Source organism: Erythrolamprus reginae, chromosome 3 (assembly GCF_031021105.1).
Source record: "Erythrolamprus reginae isolate rEryReg1 chromosome 3, rEryReg1.hap1, whole genome shotgun sequence".
Lineage (NCBI taxonomy): Eukaryota > Metazoa > Chordata > Lepidosauria > Squamata > Dipsadidae > Erythrolamprus > Erythrolamprus reginae.
Window position 1 is genome coordinate 127,016,098 of NC_091952.1, and position 21,916 is coordinate 127,038,013.

Here is a 21,916-nt window from a genome sequence, read left to right on the forward strand (position 1 = left end):
GAAGTTTAAATTCAGCCTGTGTGGGAGATACTCATTCTGGTTGAAACCATATGCTGGAAATTATTAGTTCAGCTTCCAATTTACACACTGAATACGGCACAGAAGTTTCAAACAAAGAATCAGTTTCCCAAGTGAACCATTAAGGAATTTCCTAAGCAGCTCTATAAACTGTTTTGATTAGAAGACGGCACCTAGGGGAGGTTTCTTAAATGTTTAAAAAACAAAGCAGATATATTTATCCACCCTGAAAGAAAAAGTAATTCACACAAAGTTCCAAAGACATCATTTATCTAAAGATCAAACACAAGATTATAATTCAAATCAGTAATTTTTTTCCTATACAAATTTCACTAGTTAAATTTTGAGAGTTAACTGCAGATAGTTTGTACTATTACACTGTTAAAAGGCACATTTCATTTAAATGCATAGTGTACCATTCTAAAATACCCTAATTTCTTTTTACAAAGTGCTTCAGCAGCCACATATGTATACCAAAATATATTTACAATCTAGAGTTTAAAACTTAATTTGCCTATTTTTTAAAACTAGATAAAATTAGTGCTTTCATTCAGCTTAATTGTGAAAATACCCTGCCTCTAATGTGATTTTTAGAAATTCAAGATTACAAATATTTCTGTACAACCTATACTTACAAAAAGTTTCTTCCATAGGATTTTAAATTTGAAGCACCTACCAGGGACCCAGCTGTTTATAGAAATAATAAGGAAGGGATTGGCAGATTGTACCTCGGATATGTAGTGTTTTGCTTAATTTAGATGTAGCCATTTAATTTTTTAAAAAAGATACCAAATTAGCATACTGAAAAATAATAGGTAGTGCATTTTTTTTAAAAAACGGCAACTTAGTAATATTCATGATTTTTATAAAAAAGTATTATCTATTTTCCTTATGAAGGAATTTATAGATACGTTATTCTGGCAATCTCCTTTCCTTATGTTCTTGTAAGGTTATAAAATATGAAGAGTCCCCAGCTATCATACTGAAACAAAATAGTTTGAGTGGGGTGATGGAATAGATTATGAAAAAAAATACACCCTCCCAGTACCTCCCCACAAACCCCTTATTGGTATTACTCTATTCTCTTGCAAAAACTGTTCTGTATGTGACTTATTGATGCTGAACTACATTCCAGATTGAATAGTAAATCAATTAAAAACTTCAGGCTTGATCTTCTGGTGTTAGGAAATGAAGTTGATCGCAAACATATACTGACAAAGTAGACTATTGCTTTCCACCGATTTAAACATGACTTTGTTCTTTAAGAATGTCTATCTACATTAAAGTCTAAAGCAAACACACAGCATCTGGTCAAAGATATTTTAACTTTTGAGGTACAGCATAGTGTTAAGAGACTTAAAATATACAAGTTTTATCAAAAATATTTATACATTCTCTTAAAACATATTGCTTTTACCCTTATTTTCAATAATTTCCAATAACGATTATTGAATTCAGTGGCCATAAAAATGTATACAAGTGGGTTTTCACCATTAAATCTGGATTTCAGTAATACATTCAAACAGCCACTGGACAAAACAAAGTGTACAGTTAATCTATATGAATTAAGCAAAAGTATAGTTTCCAAATATACATGTATACTGGATGTATACAATACAGTTCCTCATTCTTTAAACATTTTTTGAACAGCAAATGTATGATGAATGAGATAACTAGATATACTGATTTGCTAGAATATGATTGAAGTTAATGTGGAAAATACACAACTTTAAAAATATAGAACAGTGATTGTGTATTTAAAGAAAATTCATACATGTACGAGTATTCCTGGTTAAGACTAGAAAAACATTCATTACATTCTTCATATTTGCTGGTTATTTCTGAACAGTGCTTTACAAGATTTAAAGGCAAAAAACACGTCTGTTTAGCAAGTGACTTTGGTAAACCTTTAGGACCAGTCTTTTTTTTTCTTTCTTTCTTTCTGCAAATGGAAGCACTGACACTGCTTTGACATAGGTAAGGTTTTGAAGCACATCTTCACTAATAAATACCGTAGAGTTTGTTAAACAAGGCATTAGTTTGTAATACACATAATTTTGAGAAATCAAGTCACTAGTGCGCTTGACAGTCTTTTGAGTTCTACTATTTTGGGGGGGATGCTCATTCTCCTTCTGAAAAGGACCGACAGCTTTTGTTTTCTCTCCTTAAAACTCGGGCAGGTGATCGGTCTAGCTTAGTCATCTGTCTGTTGTGCCACTTTGTAAGGCAGGTGTTTTGTGATGCTTCCTTCTCTGGAAGAATAAAGACGCAGTACAAGGGTGCCCATGTGAATGTGGAGAACAGCCCGCACCCACCGAATCAGCTTCAAGAGCTGCACAAAATTGCTTTCCAGTGCTCAAGGTTAGAAAGAAACAAAAAAGATATACAAAAGAGAGGCCATGCCTCCTCTGTATTAAAAACAGTACTGTTTAAAATCTTCATATGATTTAAAAATCAGAGGCTACAGGCAGCAGAGAGTGATCCAAAAAATGGTCGTCTTAGGGCGATGGGAGAAAGTTGTCCTGGGGAGCAAACCGGCTGGAATTTTCACAGTGACTATAAAAGATTAACACCAATCAGCAATGTAGTCGAAGTCCCTGAACATTTCCTGCTGATCTTCCAAAAGTATCCGAGGCTCCCGAGGTGGAGTGAGAATAGGCGCTTCTGAGGTAAATTCATCATCAAAATTGCTGACATCTTCTCTTCCTCTTATGACTGGGACGAAAGGGGGCTTCACTTTCTTGGCGAGCAACGCATTCCAGTCAATTAACTGTAAAAAGAGCACCAGTTAAGTGTTGTGCTTCTGGCTATCGTTACATTGTAACCATGCTTGAGAGATGGCACTCACCCGAAAAAAGTGATGCTTTTTGACATCTTCAGCATCTTTTTCGCCGGCACCAAGGCGACGCTCTGGATTTCTCCTCAGAAGCTGAAAACAATGTCAGGAATGAAGTCAGGTCATTCTTTTCTATGTATAGTACGATACCACTCCAAATTAATCAAGTACAGAATCATAGTCTGGATAGAGACGCTAAGTTTTAGACAAGGACAGGAAACAGAAGCTGCTTTCTCTGAAAAGTAGTCAAACCAAGTTTTTTTTATTATTACTTTTATTTGTATTTCAAAACATTTGAAGTTTACCAGAATAGTGAACCAGGGCTACCCAATTAGACAATTAGAAACATTGTTCTGAAGCGCCTACAATTTATACGTACTACTTAAGCAAGCTAAACAGAATAAGGCCAGTTAATTTGCTCATTAGGTTTCCAGTTTAATTTGCCCTCATGCATTTAATTAGAAATCTAATTTCTATTTTGTATGCATTCAAGGTTTAGTCCTTAACCATCAGCAAACCTCTGGTTGCATTTCTACTTGCATAATAGTACCTTCTCCGAAGTCCATTGATAGAGAGGAGGGGAACGTCCTAAAGTTCTCAGTTATATCCTGCCTGCCATTAAATTAAAGGCCATACATTCAACACTTGTATTCAATGGCACTGGGACAAGGTATATGCTACTGTTAGTACCAGTAAAACATACTTTCATGTTATAATACCTATTTCAGAACTACAGTCTTACCCTTCTCATTATTGAGATAGCTTCTGTAGACAGGAATCGAGGATATCTTACTTCATCATTTACAATACTGTCAAAAACTTCTTCTTCATCATCTCCTGGGAAAGGAGACTGAAAAAAAACAACCCCCCAACTTTCTTAGAAATGGTAATTCAAAGCCATCTTAAAGATATTAAAATAATATACATAGTATTGAGCAAATGTGTATCTGATATCTCTCATTCTCTCTTGTCCCCAAACAGCATTATTAAATCAAACTTAAAAGTAAACCAGTGATTCTGGGGGGTGCGGAGCGATACCGAGGGAGTGCATGATCCCGGGGAACATGCTTTTCTTTGCTGCAGGGAGTAGGGGTTTTTTTTAGCACTGAACAATAGCACACAGCACAGAGCAGGAGATATGAAGTGCATATAACAAACCCTTAAGAGACACCGTGAAAAAATATTTAACAGGGATGAAAAGAAAGGAGGAGAGAGACGGAGATAATGAGACAAACATATGTCTCCTGAAAGCTAAGACGAGGAAATATGACCAAGTGTATGTAGCGCTTGGCTTCACTGTGACTACGGTGGTAGACGAGGAAAGACTGGTATGTTTACTGTGTCTAAAAATATTGGCAGAGGACAGCATGAAGCCAAATAAATTAAGGTGTCGCATTATACCCCAATCACACTGAGTTTTTTCAGTGAAAATGTGCTGAATACAGCGTTCCCTTGACTTTCGCAGGGATGTGTTCCAAGACCACCAGCAAAAGTCAAATTTCTGCGAAGTAGAGATGCGGAAGTAATTACACTATTTTTGGCTATGAACAGTATCGCAGGACATCCCCTAACACTTTAAACCCCTAAATTACAATTTCCCATTCCCTTAACAACCTTTAGATTATTACTCACCATTATTACTGGTACTCACCATTGAAGAAGATACTTAATGATCCTGATATTTATTAACATAATTATTTATTAACAATAATTTGACGATGACGTATGATGTCACGGGTGGGAAAAACAGTGACATATTTTTTAATCAATATTTTTTGAAAAACTGTGGTATAGACTTTTCGAGAATGTCGGACCCGCGAAAGTCAAGGGAGCACTCTATTGCAAGCAATCATCCCGGCGAAGAATTGGGGGCGCGCGCAAAATGTTTACTTCTTAGGGATGGCATAACAGAAAATAATTGAGAAGCACCAAAGTAAACCAATACTGAAAAGAGGATGAAATGTCAACCCCATTAAGGCATTCATTTGAGGAATGCTCAAATGGGGGATACCAGGGCCAAGCTTGCAGCTGCCACTACTACGCATCCAGACATAAGGAGAGTTGTACTCTGAAGAGGATACTACATTTACAGAACAAAGTGTCTATTAACCTCCATAGGTTTTGTGAAGCTTACCTCACCAACCAGCATTTCATAAATGAGTACACCAAGACCCCACCAATCTACAGCTCTTGTATAAGATGTTTCTGTCAATACTTCTGGAGCAAGAAATTCTGGAGTGCCACAGAATGTACTTGTTCTGTCACCAAATCCCATTCCTGCAATGGTTACACAAATTACACACAGATTTAAATATACAGTATAGCTATCGGGTTTGTAAGGATTGACTCAAATCTGATTTATGTTGTCAATTCCATTTAAAACACTCAAATCAAATTTATGTCTATATGAAGTCAATTTAATGTTTCGATTCAAAGTGATGAACCAGGATTATATCTGGTTTTTAATTTTTTTTGATGATCAAATTCAGCGTTTTTAATTCAGTTGATAAATGGTATTCATGAATGTCCAGTCACACGTGTTCTGCATATGAAATCACTAAATTATTTTTCCATTGTACCCTAAGTATTTTTTTATTGTCACTTTGCAGTGCAAGAATTCTAAGTAAATGAATAGTTCAAGTGGCAATTGGGGCTGCTTGTAGTTCTGACAATGAGATACAGTTTTGATTGCTTCTGAATGATTAAGGCAATTTGATCCCAAATCTAAATTTAAAAAATGTAACTAAACTTCCTTTGAATTTAATGTCTGAATCAATGGTTTAAGAACAGATTTTTAAATAATGTATTTGAATTGTGCCTTGTTTTCCCACCATCTCTATGCTAGGAACAAAATAACATTTCATAGAGCACAATGTTACAGAAATTTATCTGTAACATTGTACTGTATGTAACTTTGAGGAAGTACTTCTTAATTTAAAGGACTTCTATTTATAACTTTCAGTTTACTGAATCATATTGAAAGCTGAACTGGGGCTCTGAAGAACAGAGCAGGGGGAACTGGAGGGCAAAAAGTCCTCCACTTATGAGCAAGGCACAAAAAGTTCTCCACTTATGAGCAAGGCACATTTTTCTTAAGATTGCAGCTTTCATATGCACATTTAGCTGATGCCACTATTCATAGAGCCTCTCTCTCCACGGACACTACTCTTCTCACTATGGAGATTGTAGCTTGCTCATATTAAGGTGGCAATTATCACATCACGGGCACACAAAGCGAGATGTGGGATTTTATACAGCATCTTCATTCTGCACATTCGCAGAGCACACCTATCATAAATACAAGTAGTCCTCGTTTTTAACAACACAACCACTTGGTTCAAAGTTACGAAGGCCCCGAATAAGGAAATATACAACTGATCCTCGTAACTGCTGCTTTGGCAGCACCACATGTGATTGCCATTTGCTTTGGCTGCTTCATTGTTGGTTTCCAACAAGCTAACACTCTAGGGGCAAGGGGTAGGCAAAGTTGGCTCTTCAATGACATGTGGACTTCAACTCCCATAATCCCTGAGCTAGCATGATTGGCTCAGGAATTCTGGGAGTTGAAGTCCACAAGTCATTGAAGAGCCAATTTTGCCTACCCCTGCTCTAGGGATACACCATTAGGAGATTGAAAATGTCAGTCATGTGACATCACATCTAAGTCCCCTTAATAGTAGCAACTGGCACTGCTGCAATTGCTGTCATAATACAGTGGAGTCAAATTATATCGTGATTTGTGACTGCATCACTTAGCAACAGAGTTCCTGGCCTGGACTACTGTAACACATTCAGTTCTTAATCATTTTCTGGCCCGTGGGAAAAGTTTCTATCTGCAATCATCACAACATTTTCAGCTGTAGAAGTAAGTATCAGCCATTTAAGAAAAAAACAATCTTACCTTCCTTGCAGAGACCAAAGTCAGCTATTTTAACAAAGCCTTCAGTATCCAGCAACAGGTTATCCAGCTTTAGATCTCTACCAAAGAAATAAAGTTTTAAAAAAATTAGTAAAACAACAAAAGCAGCAACCCAACTATGTAATTGCTAAGCTATAGAGCTGCTTTCCCCAGGCTGGGTTCCATGACCTATAGAATGGCGACTCTCAGAATTTGCAGCAATAGCCACATTGACTGTAATTAAAGTCTATGCATTTGGAAGTTACCCAATCTGCTGAAGGCCATTTTAGAGAGAGTTACCAATTGCAAATACAGTATTTGCTAATTGTTAATGTTTCCTTTTTTTAATCTGAACAAAACCAAAGAACGTACAAGCATCCAATAGCACTAATTTCTTCTAGAAAAGAAAATGAATGATTTTATCAATCATGAGGACAGCGGCATTTAAGTAGAACATAAAATGAAATGGAACACTACATTTTTGAAATACTTACCTGTAAACTATCCTATGCTCATGTAAATATTGCAGGCCAAGAACTACACACGCAGCATAAAATCTGTTTGGAGAGAAATACAATGTTTCGGTATTCATCAATTCTGCAGATTTATTTACATTTATTTACATTGCACTTTATTTATTCATTACTGCAAAGAAAAACATTTCCGACCCAAATCACAACATCCATGTGAAAGTAGAGCAGGAATCTCCCCTCCCGCCAGTTTCCCACTGCTCAAAAGATGATGGAACAGCCATAAACTGGGGGGAGTCTTTTATGCTCCAGACCTCTTTGGGGAAGCTATCAATGTAGCCATTTTTCCAATCTTAGGAGATTCCCATGCAAGGAAATATTGTCAATTGGGGCACGTTTCCAATATACTTGCTAGGGGGAAATTTTGGACCGTTTTTTGCCCTCCTAGAGCTTCAGGAAAGCCTCTGGAGCCTGTGGATGGTGAAAAAAGGCCCAATGGGCCTATCAGAAATCTGGAGGCTTTATGGGGCCTGCGCACATGCGTGTGGGGGGGGGTGTAGTGTAGGGGGGGTTGTGAGTGCATGCGAGGGAGAAGGGCATTGCATTATGGGTGTGGGCCTGCCTGCCCACATGATAGCACCACACCCTTTTGGCACCAGAGCAAAAAAAAAAAAAGGTTCACCATCACTGGCATAGGGCCTGAACATCTGAGAGACCTTTTAACTCTTTTTTGCTCAATTGGTATTTCCAGAAGAATGGGTGTATTCAGATTCTCTTCATTAAACACTGACATTTTGTAGGGATCTAGGAAGTATGCCTTCCTTTCCTCTTGCAGCCCTCAGCCTCTGGAACAGAGATAAGGATGGCACCCTATTTCCTGAGATTGAAGTTTACTATTTGTTCAGGGGGCACTTTCTGTTTTGTGGCTTATGTTATCAGGGCATTTAAGTCCATGCTACCTGTTGATTTAATTGCCTTAGCTGTTTTATCAGTTTTGTATGCTCTTGGAGTCCACTGGAGATGGGCGGCCAATACATGTAAATAAAAATAACTCTCAAAATACTGTTTAAAACGCTTGTTGTGATAGCCATAGAGATGCCATGCTTTCATTTGTCTACAGATAGTATACAGTACTGTAAAAGTTCATATTTCAGCATTCAACTGGTGGTGGGCACAATCACTGAGCATTTGTTATATGTTGTGTGTGTGTTTTTCTTATATTATAAAAATCAATAAAAATATTAAAAATAAATAAATAAATAAACTATAAAAAAAAATAGAGCACCAGACTTAACTGCCCAAGTTCCTTCTCTATACTGGATCGAGAGTATTTTTACTTTCCTGTTGATATTTTATCATGGAGAACGACTAGCTTTTCAATATTTTTTTTTTCTCTTCTGTCACTCTTTTTTTCTGGAATTTCATTTGGAGTATATATATTTTTACATCCCTGAAAGCTATGGCAAGAACTTCTTTTTCTCATTCTAGGATTGTTACTAAACTTTCAGTCTTGCCAATCAGAGAAATGAGGAGGAACCACCCAGATTTCAGGCACCTTGTCTCATTTTCATGAAACGTTAGTTTTTTTTTAAAGACCTGTTGCGATGGGTGGATCTAAGGATTCTGGCAGAGGACAAAACAGATCCCACAAGCTTAAAATCTGCTGATTTTTAATCCAACCGTGTGCAATTATTTGTCTTTTAAGCTCTAGAAAACTGTCACCACCCAAAGACAACTGTCAGCAATTATTATTTTCCAGGAAGTAAGAAATTCACTTTTGTTCAGGCTTTATGCCCCAAGGATCATGTTAACTTTACCAGATAATACTGCCTAATCTAGTGGATAGTCAAGTTAGTTAATATTAAAAAACAAACAAACAAAAGCAAAATAGAAAAATAAAAAACGGCAGTTAAACAAAAATAGGACCTAAAATATTTAATGGAAGTAATTCTATCACCTTATACACTGGGGACTGTAAGGGACATATAAGATCCTGGAAGTAAAATTAATGAACGAGATCCCAATTCCTTTTACACGTGTTTACTTGGAATTATCTGATCAGGGATAGCACCTTGAATGTTTATGACATTGGCTTGCTGTGTACATCACGTCATTACACATACTGTACATGTCACTCTGACAAGGACACATGTATTTATTTATTTTCAGGTGGTTCTCAACCTAAGACCACATTTGAATTCAAAATTTCTGTTGCTAAGCAAGACAATTGTTAAATGAATTATGTGCAATTTTACAACTTGCCAAAGTTGTTAAGTTGGTAAACACAGTTGTTAAACGAATCTACTGTAGCTTCCCCATTGATTTTACATGTCAGAGGGTCGCAAAAAGAAATCACATGACCTCAGGACCTTGCAACTGTCACAAATACCTGCCAGTTGCCAAGCATCGGAATTTTAACCATGTGACCATGGAGATGTGCTGCAATGGTCAGAAGTGTTAAAAACAGTCACAAGTCTTTTTTTTGAGTATCATTGTAATTTTGAACGGTCACTAAGTGAACTGTTGTAAGTCGGAGAGTATCTGTATTTGATTTCTATAGCCGCCCATCTCAGCAAACAATTCTGGGTAGCTCACAATTCTAAAACATATATTACAAATATTTTAAAACAATTAAAATCAGTAAAAAAACAAATTAAACCAGTAAAAATCTTTACTGGTTAAATATTTTTTAACTCAAAGAATATCTCTCATTGTAATTATGAATGAGATACCTTCATCAAAGGTACAATCATTATGTCTTAAACCAAATTTTGAATAGTGAAGTGTCTTCTAAACTAAACACAGCTAAGCAAGAAATCATATCCTCACTATTCTCACCAGCCAAGTTCCAAATATCTATTAATTTACAAGATACTGGAGATGATATCAAGGCTGAAAACTTACACTGCTCTTGGTTCAGAAAAGACATCAGTGTGAATGTGCATCATGAGGTCCCCACCAGGAGCGTATTCCATTACAAAGCACACGTGATCTTTGGTTTGAAAACAGGCGAAGAGGTTCACCAAAAACGGGTGTCTTACACTGTTCACAGTTTCAAAAATTCGCTTTTCACACATGAGACTGAAAGACAGAAAAAAAAAGTGACTTATTTTACCTTTAGTCTTCGGAGAGGGGCGACATACAAATCTAATAAATTATTATTATTATTATTATTATTATTATTATTATTATTATTATTATTTAGTGTATCAGAAAAAGAAGTTAAAAGGGAAAAATAAAAATCCAGAAGATCAATTCTATTTAACCTGACACATGGTTAAAATAAACAAAACAGCCCTTTATATCAAAAACAGACCTTAAAGGCTTATTTTATAATGATTATACTGCTAATCTTTACTTGAAAATTAAGTACAAAAGCTTAGAATGGGCTCTTTGAATAAACTTTTTATATATTATATTATATACTATATTATATACTATATTGTATATTATACATATTATATGATATACAGCATGGTATATATTGTATAATATATAAATATATTATATATATTTATATATTATGATATACTACATTGCACAACACTACATTCAATACAACAAACTTATATAAATAATTTATAGAAAACAGCATGAAGGCTTGTAGAATCTCCACAGTGATACAAACAAATGTTATGTTTGTGTTTCTCGAAGAGGATATACACTCATACTGCACATAATGAGAAAATAGGCGTTGATTGCTTACCTGAACGCCTCTTCTCGTACGGTGAGCGGGTACAGCAGTCACATGGGTTGCTCATGTCCAATCCGGTGGAACTGAGCCTAGTGTTAAAAAAGCTTGCTGGATCCGCCCCTTCCCCAGAATTCGCGAATCCATAGACTAGGCTCAGCTGTGAAGCTCTGTAGTGTTCAACTCTCATTGTTAGAGGAAGAAAGGTTATAGGAAGGTAAAGAAGAAGACACATACAAGGGCGGGAAGTGACTGCTGTACCCGCTCACCGTACGAGAAGAGGCGTTCAGGTAAGCAATCAACGCCTATTCTCCGTACTGAAGGAGCGGGTCCAGCAGTCACATGGGACATACCCAATAGATGGTCCCTAGGGTGGGATTAGATTGCTATCGTGTGAGATAACGGATTGGAGTACCCTTCTGCCGAAGGCAGCGTCCGCTGAAGCGTAAGAGTCAATCTTGTAGTGCCTGATGAAGGAATTTGGCGAGGCCCAAGTGGCTGCTTTGCAGACCTCCTCCAACGGGGCTTGAGTCGCCCAAGCGGCCGAGGTGGCTGCGCTCCTGGTGGAATGCGCTGTGATGTTCCTTGGAACTGAGAGGGAGGCCGACTCGTAGGCCTTAGATATAGTCCCTCTGATCCAACGGCCTATTACTGTTGAAGACACTTTGGCACCCATGACTCTGGGGTGATAGGCTATAAAAAGTGCTTCTGACCTCCGAAAGGGTCCTGTGCGTTGGATATAGATTCTCAGCGCTCTAATGAGATCCAGGGTGTGCCATCTAATTGCCAAGGGATGGTCTCGTTGGAGGCAGAAGGAAGGTAGGACAATATCCTGAGTTCTGTGGAACATGGAACTGACCTTGGGTAAGAAGGTGGGGTCCAGTCGCAAGACTACCTTGTCCTGATGAAATTGACAGAGGTCCTGCCTGATTGAGAGGGCAGCCAGCTCCGAAATGCGTCGGGCAGAGGTAATAGCCACCAGAAATGCTACTTTAAAGGATAGGTACCTGAGGGACGCCGATTTTAGGGGTTCGTATGGTGCCTGCGTGAGGGAATGGAGAACCCGTGGCAAATCCCAGGATGGATACCTGTGGACCTTGGAAGGTCTGAGGTTGGCTATGCCCTTGAGGAATTCCTGAACTGCTGGAAAGGAGCGGAGAGGCTGTCTGCGGGGCCCCGCTAGGACAGAGGAAATGGCCGCCAGATGACGCCGGAGGGTGCTGGTGGAGAGTCCCTGATGGAAACCTTGCATGAGGAAGGAAATGATTCTGTGTATGGGGATGCACAGGGGAGAGAGGCCTTCCTGTAGACACCACTGGTGAAACTTGGACCACGTATGATCGTAGATTCGATTGGTCGAACCCCTTCTGGCCTTTAAAATGACCTCCACTGTATCGGGGTCGTGGCCACGCAGTTCTAAGTCTCTCCTGATAACAGCCAGGCGGTGAGGTGGAACCACTCCGGGTCTGGATGGAATGAGGCCCCCTGCCGCAGCATATCCCCCGAAACGGGGAGTCGCCAAGGGTCCTGGACGGACAGCTGTTGGAGATCCGCGAACCAGGGCCGGCGGGGCCAATGAGGGGCGATTAGGATTACTCGGGCCCTCTCGGTGAGGACCTTGTGAATCACGTCCGGGAGAATTGGAATTGGAGGGAATGCGTAAAGTAGGCCTGGAGGCCATGGGCTCCGGAGGGCATTGATTGCTTCCGCTCCCGGGGATGGAAATCTGGAAAAAAAGCGAGGGAGTTGGGCGTTCGCATTGGTCGCGAAGAGATCCAGAACTGGTAGGCCGAATCTGAGGCTGATTTGATGGAACAGGTCTTGATGGAGATTCCACTCTCCTGGGTCTATCGTTGCTCGAGATAGCCAATCCGCCTGGACGTTGAGGCTCCCCGAGATGTGGTCGGCTAGGAGCGACCGAAGATGTTTTTCCGCCCAAAGGCCTAACTTGAGGGCCTCCCTCATGAGGGCCTTGGATCTCGTGCCCCCCTGTCTGCAGATATGGCTTTTTGTGGCAATGTTGTCGGTGAGAATGAGAACGTGCCGGTTGGGAATGCGAGGGGAGAAATGCTTCAGAGCCAGGGAAACGGCTCTTAACTCTAGCCAATTGATTGGCTTGGAAGCTTCCTCCGGGGACCACGTGCCCTGGGCTATCATCCCCTGGGCGTGGGCGCCCCATCCCGATAGACTGGCATCTGTGGTGATGACAAATTGATCCGGGCACCTGAACGGGGATCCTTTGTCCATTGCCGGAGACTTCCACCACTTGAAGGATCTGCGAACAATTGGTGGGATGACAATGCGACGACTTGAGTTGCTGTGCCCCGATCTCTGAAAGGGTAATAGGAGCCACTGTAGTTCCCTAGCATGAAGGCGAGCCCAGGGAATGATGCCTATGCATGACACCATCTTCCCCAAAAGGGAAGACAGGGTTACTATGGATACTGAAGGATGAGATAAAATGCAAGAAATTAACTCCCCTATACTGATTTTTCTCTCAGGAGAGAGAAAGACCTGGGAGGATTCTGAATTAATAACGGATCCCAGGTGTAAGATGGATGTGGAAGGTTGGAGATGACTTTTGTCAAAGTTGATGGAAAATCCATGGTCCTGAAGAACTGACATGGTTACAGAAAGGTCTGTTTTCACTTTCTCTAGGGAGTTCCCATGAATCAAAATATCATCAAGATAACATAAAATGTGAATGGGAGACGCCCGGATATAGGCCGCCAGGGACCCCAAGAGCTTTGTAAAGACCCGAGGGGCCGAGGAAAGGCCAAATGGCATCGCCCTATACTGGAAATGCCTGCCCTGAAAGGAAAAACGTAAAAATTTTCTGTGGCATTTTGCTATAGGAATGTGGAGGTAGGCCTCAGTGAGGTCTAAAGAGACCATGAAATCTCCCGGGTGAATGGCGGCCAAAATGGATGATAAGGAGTGCATCTTAAACTTCCTATATTTGATGAATAGGTTCAGCTTCTTTAGATCCAAAATAGCTCTCCAACCTCCGGAGGATTTTGGAACCATAAATAGGATGGAATAAAAACCTAGACCCTTCTGACCGGGAGGAACCGGTTGAATGGCTCTGATGGACAATAAGTGGGAAATGGCCTCCTCCATACGGTTACAATCTGAGGAGGACCTGGGAGAAGGGCAGGAAATAAAACGTTTCGGGGGGGGGGGGGGGAGAAATAAATTCTAAAAGAAGGCCTGTTTGAACAGTGTCAATGACCCAGGGGTCCTTGGAGGTGAGACGCCAATTAGAGGCGAAATGGGCTAGGCGACCCCCTATGGGAATCGAGGAAAAACTACCACCTAGGTTTTTTTGAAGCCCTGTTAGAGGACGCTCCCCTTTGGAAGCGAAAACCTCTGCCCCTGGAGTTCCTACCTTGGGAACGAAAGCGGGGGGAATACTGACCTGGAGATCTCTGATAGGAAGCCGCTTGATCTTGCTGACGCCCTGGGCGACGAAAGGACTGCGTTTTGGTAGCCTTTTTGGTGGTTGGACCCAATACTTTCTTCTTGTCCGTGGTTTCCGTGAGGAGTGGATCCAGAAGATCCCCGAAGAGAAGGTCGCGCTTTAAGGGTCCCAGAGATAACTGCCACTTCTGACGTACTCCTGCTTGCCAAGGGCGAAGCCATAGGAGTCTTCTTGCCGTTGTAGAAGCTGCAATAGACTTAGCAGAAAATCTAGTAGATTGTAAAGTGGCATCAGCCACGTACTGAGCAGCTGCAAAGACCTTGTTGAAGTCTTGTTGACCTCTCAAGTCATCGGGAGGAATATGCTGTTGAAGTTGGCGAAGCCACAGAAGCATGGCTCTGGAGAAAAAGGAAGCCGCTGCAGAACTTTTAATGGCCCAGGAATCTGCGGTGAATCCTCTTTTGAGCATTTGTTCAATCCGCTTGTCCTCTGGGCGGAGGACTTCCTCTGCTTCGCCTGGCACAGCAGCCGCCGAGTGAAGGATCTTGACAGGTTCATCCGGTTTAGGAAAGGATAGGAGCTCCTCATAGGAAGAGGAGAGTTTGTACAACTTTTTGTCCTTGGTTGAGGGATTAAGGCCAGAGGCTGGGAAATCCCACTGCTTAAGTAAGGCATCTTTAAACAATTTAGGCATAGGAATTACCTCGTTATCCTCCTGTTCCTCTGTGAAGTAAGGTAAATTCTCCTCCGGGGGATCAGTGGATGTGGAGGCCTGTTTCTCCTGGGCCGCCAATCCCGTAGAAATTCTAGCTTTGAGGAGGAGAGATTTGAACAATTGAGAAGGGAAAATAGTAATTGGAGAAGGAACCTTTATTTGGGATTCCTCATCATCTGAGAGGCCTTGAAAAGGGTCCTCATCCTCCTCCATGTCCTCATATTCGTCCTGAGAGGAATCTGATTCATCCTGAATAGGAGCTCTAACCGCTGGGGAAGAACCCAAGGGGCGGGAGGGACGAGGAGGTGGAGGAGGTAAGGGAAGCGCATTGATGGTAGAGAGTTTAGCATCAATGGCCTTGGATAACACTGAAAATATAGATTGGAATTCAGGAGGTAAACTAGAAATATCAGCAGGAATGGCAGAAGAATCCCTGAAGGCCTGGGAGGATCCTGGCTGGGGGGAATCTTCAATAATATCTGGTTCCTCTGGACCTATTCCCCATAGGTTAGGTTGGGGTCTGTCTAGGTTTGGCTCATCCAGAGATAACACAGTGACCCCAGAAGAAGGCAGATTAGAAGCCTCTGGGGGGTCATGACTACTGAGTACTTGGGCCTGTACTTTCAAACGCTTTGCTGATTTGTCATGGATTTTTTGTAGGGCTAGGTCCCTTCTCTTCTCAGCCCTGGTGACCTTGGTCGAGGGGCGGGCCCCTGAAGAAGAGGAGGTCGAGGCCTGGGGGATACTGGTAATCTCATCGCCTGTAGGCCTGGCCTCTCTGGGACCTTGAGTGGTGCCTCTCTTGGGAAAAGTAGCCATAGTCTGACAATTAACAGAAGACAAGGCTGAGCCAAATAACTGAATAATTAGGGAGAAGATTTCAAAGACTTCCCAAGAGGAATGGATCCTGCTCCGAGGCCTCGGAGCTGCTGAGACTTGAGGGCAATCTGGGCAAACCCAGAGTTCGTGTCCCCAAATACAGCGTGGCCAGCCTCCCTAAACTTAAATTAAAGTAACCAAGGCACTCTGGTTGGAGGCTTAGCCGGTGGAGAATTAAGCCTGAGCGTCCCAAAGCCCACTCCGGGATCCAAGCGGTGGACTGAGGCCTACGCGGCTGGCAGAAGGCCAACACGAGAGGCCTAAATTTAAAAAGGGCGCGAAGGCCTTCGCGCCGAAAAATCGCTCCGTAATAGAACTCTTAAAGGGGAAGCGATCGACTAAGTCCAGGAGACTAGAAAGAAGCGTCTCACTCCGCAGGAGGTATTTCTTAAGCCCTTTAACAATAATACTGTAATAAATCAATGAAGCAATACTTGCACCAAGACCTCCAGGCCAAAGGATTAAAGGAATCCACAAGCGGCAGCGGGGATCGTAAACGGCAAAACAGCCGGGGGAAAACGAAACCGCAACTTCTCCCAAGGAAAAAAGCCGAGCCACAAACGGCTGGCGCTATTAGTGCAAGTAAACAAATAAGGATAAACAATTCTTACTACTTTGAAGGAAAGATCGAAGGGAAGGTGTTAGAATGTTGAACGAGCTATCACAATACAACCGCAGGATATGCGAACTGAGCGAATTCTGGGGAAGGGGCGGATCCAGCAAGCTTTTTTAACACTAGGCTCAGTTCCACCGGATTGGACATGAGCAACCCATGTGACTGCTGGACCCGCTCCTTCAGTACGGAGAAAGAGGTAAAGCGGCATTGGTCTTACTTGATCTGCCTCTTCTTGTAGGGTGGAACTAACCTCCAAGAATGGGCTGACACTGTCCCATCAGCCAATGAAGAGTGAGTTTGAAAAATTGATACCTTCGTCCATGTGCCTCAATTCCCCCTCCTTGATGAAAGACGATGGTCAGACTCGGCATGTAGCTCCCAAAGTAAATATAACAATTTGATGTCCTGAAGTGCATGTGAGCCCAAGGGGTGATATGGATGGCTGAGAAAGGAGCTGGGAGGAGAGGCTAGCTCTGAGCGAACTCCATCAGAAAGAGGGCGGCGGCAACGGATAGGTCGCCAAATGCTGAGCAGCGATTCCGGCCTATGATGCGAGACCGCCTATGCTGGTGGCCAGGTGACAGTTGCTGCGAGCCGGTCTGCTGCCATCCCTTGGCCAAGCAGTAAAGAGTGCGAGAACTCTTCTGGCCAGTGGTCAGGTGAGCACTAAACTCCAAACACTTCAGTGGATTTGGTGAAACAGCAATGCTATTGGGCCAGACTGCAACGTCAGAAAAGGAGCCAGGCAGGGAAGGAGGAGGAAAGCTCCCAAGGCCGACATGAGGGGAAATCTCGCCCCCCAATGACCCTTGGCTCGATGCCATAAATGATTGATGACCGGTGGAATTAATCCTTGAAGAATGGGAACAAGTAATACATGCGTCCTATTCAGGACGAGGACTAAGCCAAAGAGGGGGAATTGAGGCAGGAGGATGAAAATATCAATTTGTCAGGCTCAGTCCTCATTGGCTGAAGAGATGGTGTCATCCCATTCTTGGAGGTTAGCTCCGCCCACTATGGAGAACAGTTGTTAACACAAATAACAGATTTGCTGTTGACACATGCTTAATTTACTTTACACTCCCACATTTCAGTTGTTTGTAAATAAGTTCTGTTAGATATATTTTCAAATATGTATGTTTACAAATGATGGGTTCAAGGTTCACACCATATAAAAGATAGAAAAATATATACCCTACAATTCTACGAAAAAATATTCACCCCTTTTTAGAGTTTCTAAACTTGTTTTTAAAGTATTGTTAGAACTTGGTGTGATCTTCCTGAATATATAAAAGGAGCATGGATCTACAAATAATACCAGCTTTAGTGGTTGTTTCATAAAGTCATCCAGCGTGTTTGTTTAGCCACTCCTGTAGTAAAAGGAACCAATGGAGACCAATTGACCAACATGTTTCTGCATGTTTTTTTCATTCATAGAAGGCCAGAATGCAAATGTCATTGGTTCTAATACTGGATATAATATAGTTGCCATTAACCTTCTCTACCCTGAATTCCTCTGCTTTAAAAACTGTCCAAATTGGTGATAATCAGCAAATCTTCTAACAACCGATTCTACATTAACTCTTATCCTCTTATCTGATCATTCAACTTGATTGTAGTAATTAGAGTTAAATTCTTTGTTGTCACAGTAAACACATTTCTATTTAACTAAATTGCGCCTTTATGTAGTTGATTTTTGTAATCTAATGAAACCTAAACACTGTAGTAAATTATTCTATCTACTCAATTTCTTTTATTACTCTTTTCTACAATTTATTTCATTCTGCATTATGTTTTAAATGTGTGATGAATAAAATTGCATTTCCAATGTGCTTTATAATATTGATGAAATGTTACAAGTAGTTCTCAATTTACAACTACAATTCAGCCCCAAATTTCTGTCGTCAAGTGAAACATTTGTTAAGTGAATTTTGCCCTATTTTATGTGCCACAGTTGTTAAGTGAATGGCTGCAATTGTTCCATTAGTAGTGTTTCCCTGAAAATAAGACATGTCCCCATAATAAGGCCAATTAGCCTTTTCAACAGATGAGCTGAAATAAGCCCCCCCCCAAATAAGCCCCCCCCCAACGACTTTCTGGGGAAAGGTGGGGACATGCTGGGAGCCATCCTTTTGGCGGCAGGCACTCTTTTGCCCGGGAGAGCAAGCGAGAGGCGAGTGCACGCCACGCACATCCCACAATAGTAGCTCAGCTCCTCTGGGTTCTGCCTATGGCAATTTGAAACACACTCCTGCCTGTGAAGAAGAGGAGTAGAGCATTGATCCCTGCCTCACCGCCTCCTCACAGGCAGAAGCACATTTCAAAATGTTGCTGGAGGTGCGTGTGTCTTCGCCTCTCACTTGCTAACTTTCTCTCTCTCCCGGCCAAAAGAGTGCCCGCTGCAGAAATAGCGGCTCCCGGTGGGAAAGTGAGAGCAAGTGAGGGGCGGGTGCTCACACACACCGCGGGACTAGCTCGGCTTCTCTGGGCTGTCTCTGGCATTGTATGGAAGTGAGCTGTCTGCGAGGAGATGGTGAAGTCAGTTGGGTACAGCCTGTCCCTGTTGCCATCCCTTTGGCTCTGCCTCCTGCAACAGTCTGCCTCACTTTCTCGTGCCCATAATCCTCCACCTAACTTCCCCGCATCATTAACACGGGGAATGCAGGCGAGGGCGGTGCATGAGAATCCTCTGAAGGAACAACCACCCTTTCCTTGGTGTTGTGTCCACTGACCCTACCCCACCTTCGGTTCTCGAGCGAAACAGGAAGGAGAAAAACCTCTTCCGGGCAAAGCCACTATCTTTCCTCTTTCCTTTCCTTCCCCCCTTGTCAGGAACTTTCTGGCTGCATGCTGCACACAATAAATGTTTCTCTTCCAAACTCTGCCAGAAATAAGTTTTTGTGAGACTCATCATGCCTGCGCAGCCTCTTAGAACGAAAGGGGAGAAAGATTTCTTGCGTTCAGCATGCAGCCAAAAAGTTCCTTCTCCTGTCACTGTGTCTTAAGTGCACTACCCCACCCCTCACCAAGAGAGAGAGGGGTGCGTTTGGAAGAGACAAGGAAGCGCGTGCCCGGCTACTTCTGCCAGTGAGCCCAGCTAGCAGTTTGGCTGTCAGCTTGGCTTCCTCAGGCAGCCCATGAGTTTCTTCTCCCTCCTGCTTTGCTCAATAGCCGGAGGAGGATCAGTGGACACAACACCGAGGAACATGCCGGAGCTACAAGTCCCATGTAGGATGCGCATCTCATGTCCGACCTCGCTCCACTCCACCTTCTACCCCCAAATTGTGCCCCACAGCAAGATATGTGTCCTACCTGACCGTTGTAGGTCCGTCATGTTCCTCGGTGTTGTGTGCAAAGAAGCCCATTGTAAAAGAAAACTTCTTGCGAATTCGAGAAGTTTGAACTCGTGAGAAGTTTTATTTTACAATGGGCTTCTTTGGACACAACGTCGGGGAACGTGATGGAACGTGATGTCAGGTAGGACGCACGTCTCGTAGCCCAACATGTCCCACCTGCCCGAAACGAGTCATTTTCAGACTCGTCATGCCACCGCTGCTGCCTTGTGGAACAGGACTCTGCAAGGCTTGTGCCATTGCATGCATGAATGGCAGCAGGACCCCAGCTGTTCTGTCCCAGTGGCAGTCCTGCAGTTCATGCATCCAATGGCACAAGAAGCTTTACAGAGTCCCGCTTCACGAGTGGACTGCGGTGGGCCAGTCAGAGTCAAGAACAGGGAGAGGAGGCGGCAGCGATGGGACATCCAGTCCCACACTTGCCGCCTACTGCACCCCCAAAGTAATAAGCGCTCCCCAATAAAAAGTCCAAGGACATATTTCGGGGTTCAAAAAAATATAAGGCCCTGTCTTACTTTCGGGGAAACACAGTAACACTGTTGTTCAATGAATCTGGCTTCCCCATTTACTTTGTTTGTAAGAAGTCACAAAAGGGGATCACAGGACCCTGGGACACTGCAGCAATTGTTATAAATATGAAGCAGTTGCCAAGCATCTGAATTTTCATCACCTACGATTATGGGGATGCTGCAACGGCCGTTAAGTATGAAAAACATGTCACATTCTTTCAGTGCTGTTATAACTTTAAAATGAACTATTGTAAGTTGAGGACTACCTGTATTCATTTATAATGAATCTCAGGATGTGTTTTTCATAATAGTCACAAACTGGATCAATGTTTTTAGGTGAAGTATTCAACTCCGCAGGAAAAAATTTGAACTTAGGAAGTATTTTCTTATCATATGTCACTTTATATATTGAACTTTATCTTTTCAATGCCAATTCACATAAATTTAGAAAATTCCTTTGGAACTGTTTGCTATAAATCTTATTATTTGTATCATTCGCAAATCTCACTATTTCACAGGTCACCCCAATTCTAGCTTGTTTCTGAGCAACAACTTAAAACAACAGAGATAATTAAAAACACATTAATATTAACTATTGCTCCCTTTTATACTAACCTGTCTACTTCATCTCGAGCAACAATGTCTCCTTTTTTTAAGGCTTTAATAGCAAACATTTCATTAGTATTTTTATACTCAGCCAATAGGACCTGAAATACAAAACAGTGTGTTTTTATTGTTTAAAAAATCTTATTGGTTTAATATTCCCTTTAGATTTTTAATAATTTTAAGTGGACACAAATTCACACACAGGTTTTCTAATACTAATTAACTAAAATAAAGTGAGCCTCAAGTATAGCCATGCAGATGCAGAAATAAGTATATCAAATACACAAAATCATAATTTTAACTCTCACAGGTACCTTTCCGAAATGTCCTCTACCCAGAACAGCACAACATCGGAAATCTTGTAAACTAAACTGAAATCTCTGTTGTATTCTGAAATACATAAATAACATTTAAAAAATGAGAATCCAACCCTCCTTGAAATGCTAAGCAAAGCAGTTTGCATTCTCTGGAAAGACTCCCATCAATGCATCTGCAAAGCACATTTTTTTGCATAGCCTTATTCAGCATGAAGTCATATATAGTTATATAAAGTAAGACAACAGCTTACCTTCTATCTTCAGATACTTGTTTATACTCGGTTTCAGAATTTGAAATCTGAGTCTCACAAATAATTTCTGGTTGAAATTTTGGAACAAAATTATTTTTGTCATTCTCAAAATCAAATGTTTCCACATCCTATGAAAATTTGAGAGACAAATATAAAATAAAGAAGATTCGAAAATACTCCATTAATTTGAGAAGTACGCTTAATTTAGAACAGTAATACTAGAGTGGTAGTTTTTCAGAGCCATAATTTGAAAAATCATCTATAAAAAACAATTTTGCTACATTTCTATACTTGTTTAAAACTTAGAAAGTTAACAAGACTCTGCAACAGGAAAAG

General features: G+C 41.5%; 1 protein-coding gene across 1 annotated transcript in view; it reads right to left on the reverse strand.

Moving 5' to 3' along the window:
• Positions 1-271: 271 nt before the first annotated feature.
• The window catches only part of PKN2 (protein kinase N2), a 35,985-nt gene continuing 14,340 nt past the window's right edge, over positions 272-21,916 (reverse strand). The window contains exons 10-19 of the mRNA XM_070746612.1: positions 21,581-21,708; positions 21,327-21,402; positions 21,022-21,113; positions 10,127-10,303; positions 7,247-7,309; positions 6,756-6,832; positions 4,989-5,131; positions 3,597-3,704; positions 2,867-2,947; positions 272-2,788 (exon numbers count right to left, since the gene is read on the reverse strand). Of these exons, the coding sequence (XP_070602713.1) occupies positions 2,585-2,788; positions 2,867-2,947; positions 3,597-3,704; positions 4,989-5,131; positions 6,756-6,832; positions 7,247-7,309; positions 10,127-10,303; positions 21,022-21,113; positions 21,327-21,402; positions 21,581-21,708 (1,149 nt within the window). The 3' untranslated portion in view covers positions 272-2,584. The remainder of the gene's footprint in view (positions 2,789-2,866; positions 2,948-3,596; positions 3,705-4,988; positions 5,132-6,755; positions 6,833-7,246; positions 7,310-10,126; positions 10,304-21,021; positions 21,114-21,326; positions 21,403-21,580; positions 21,709-21,916) is intronic.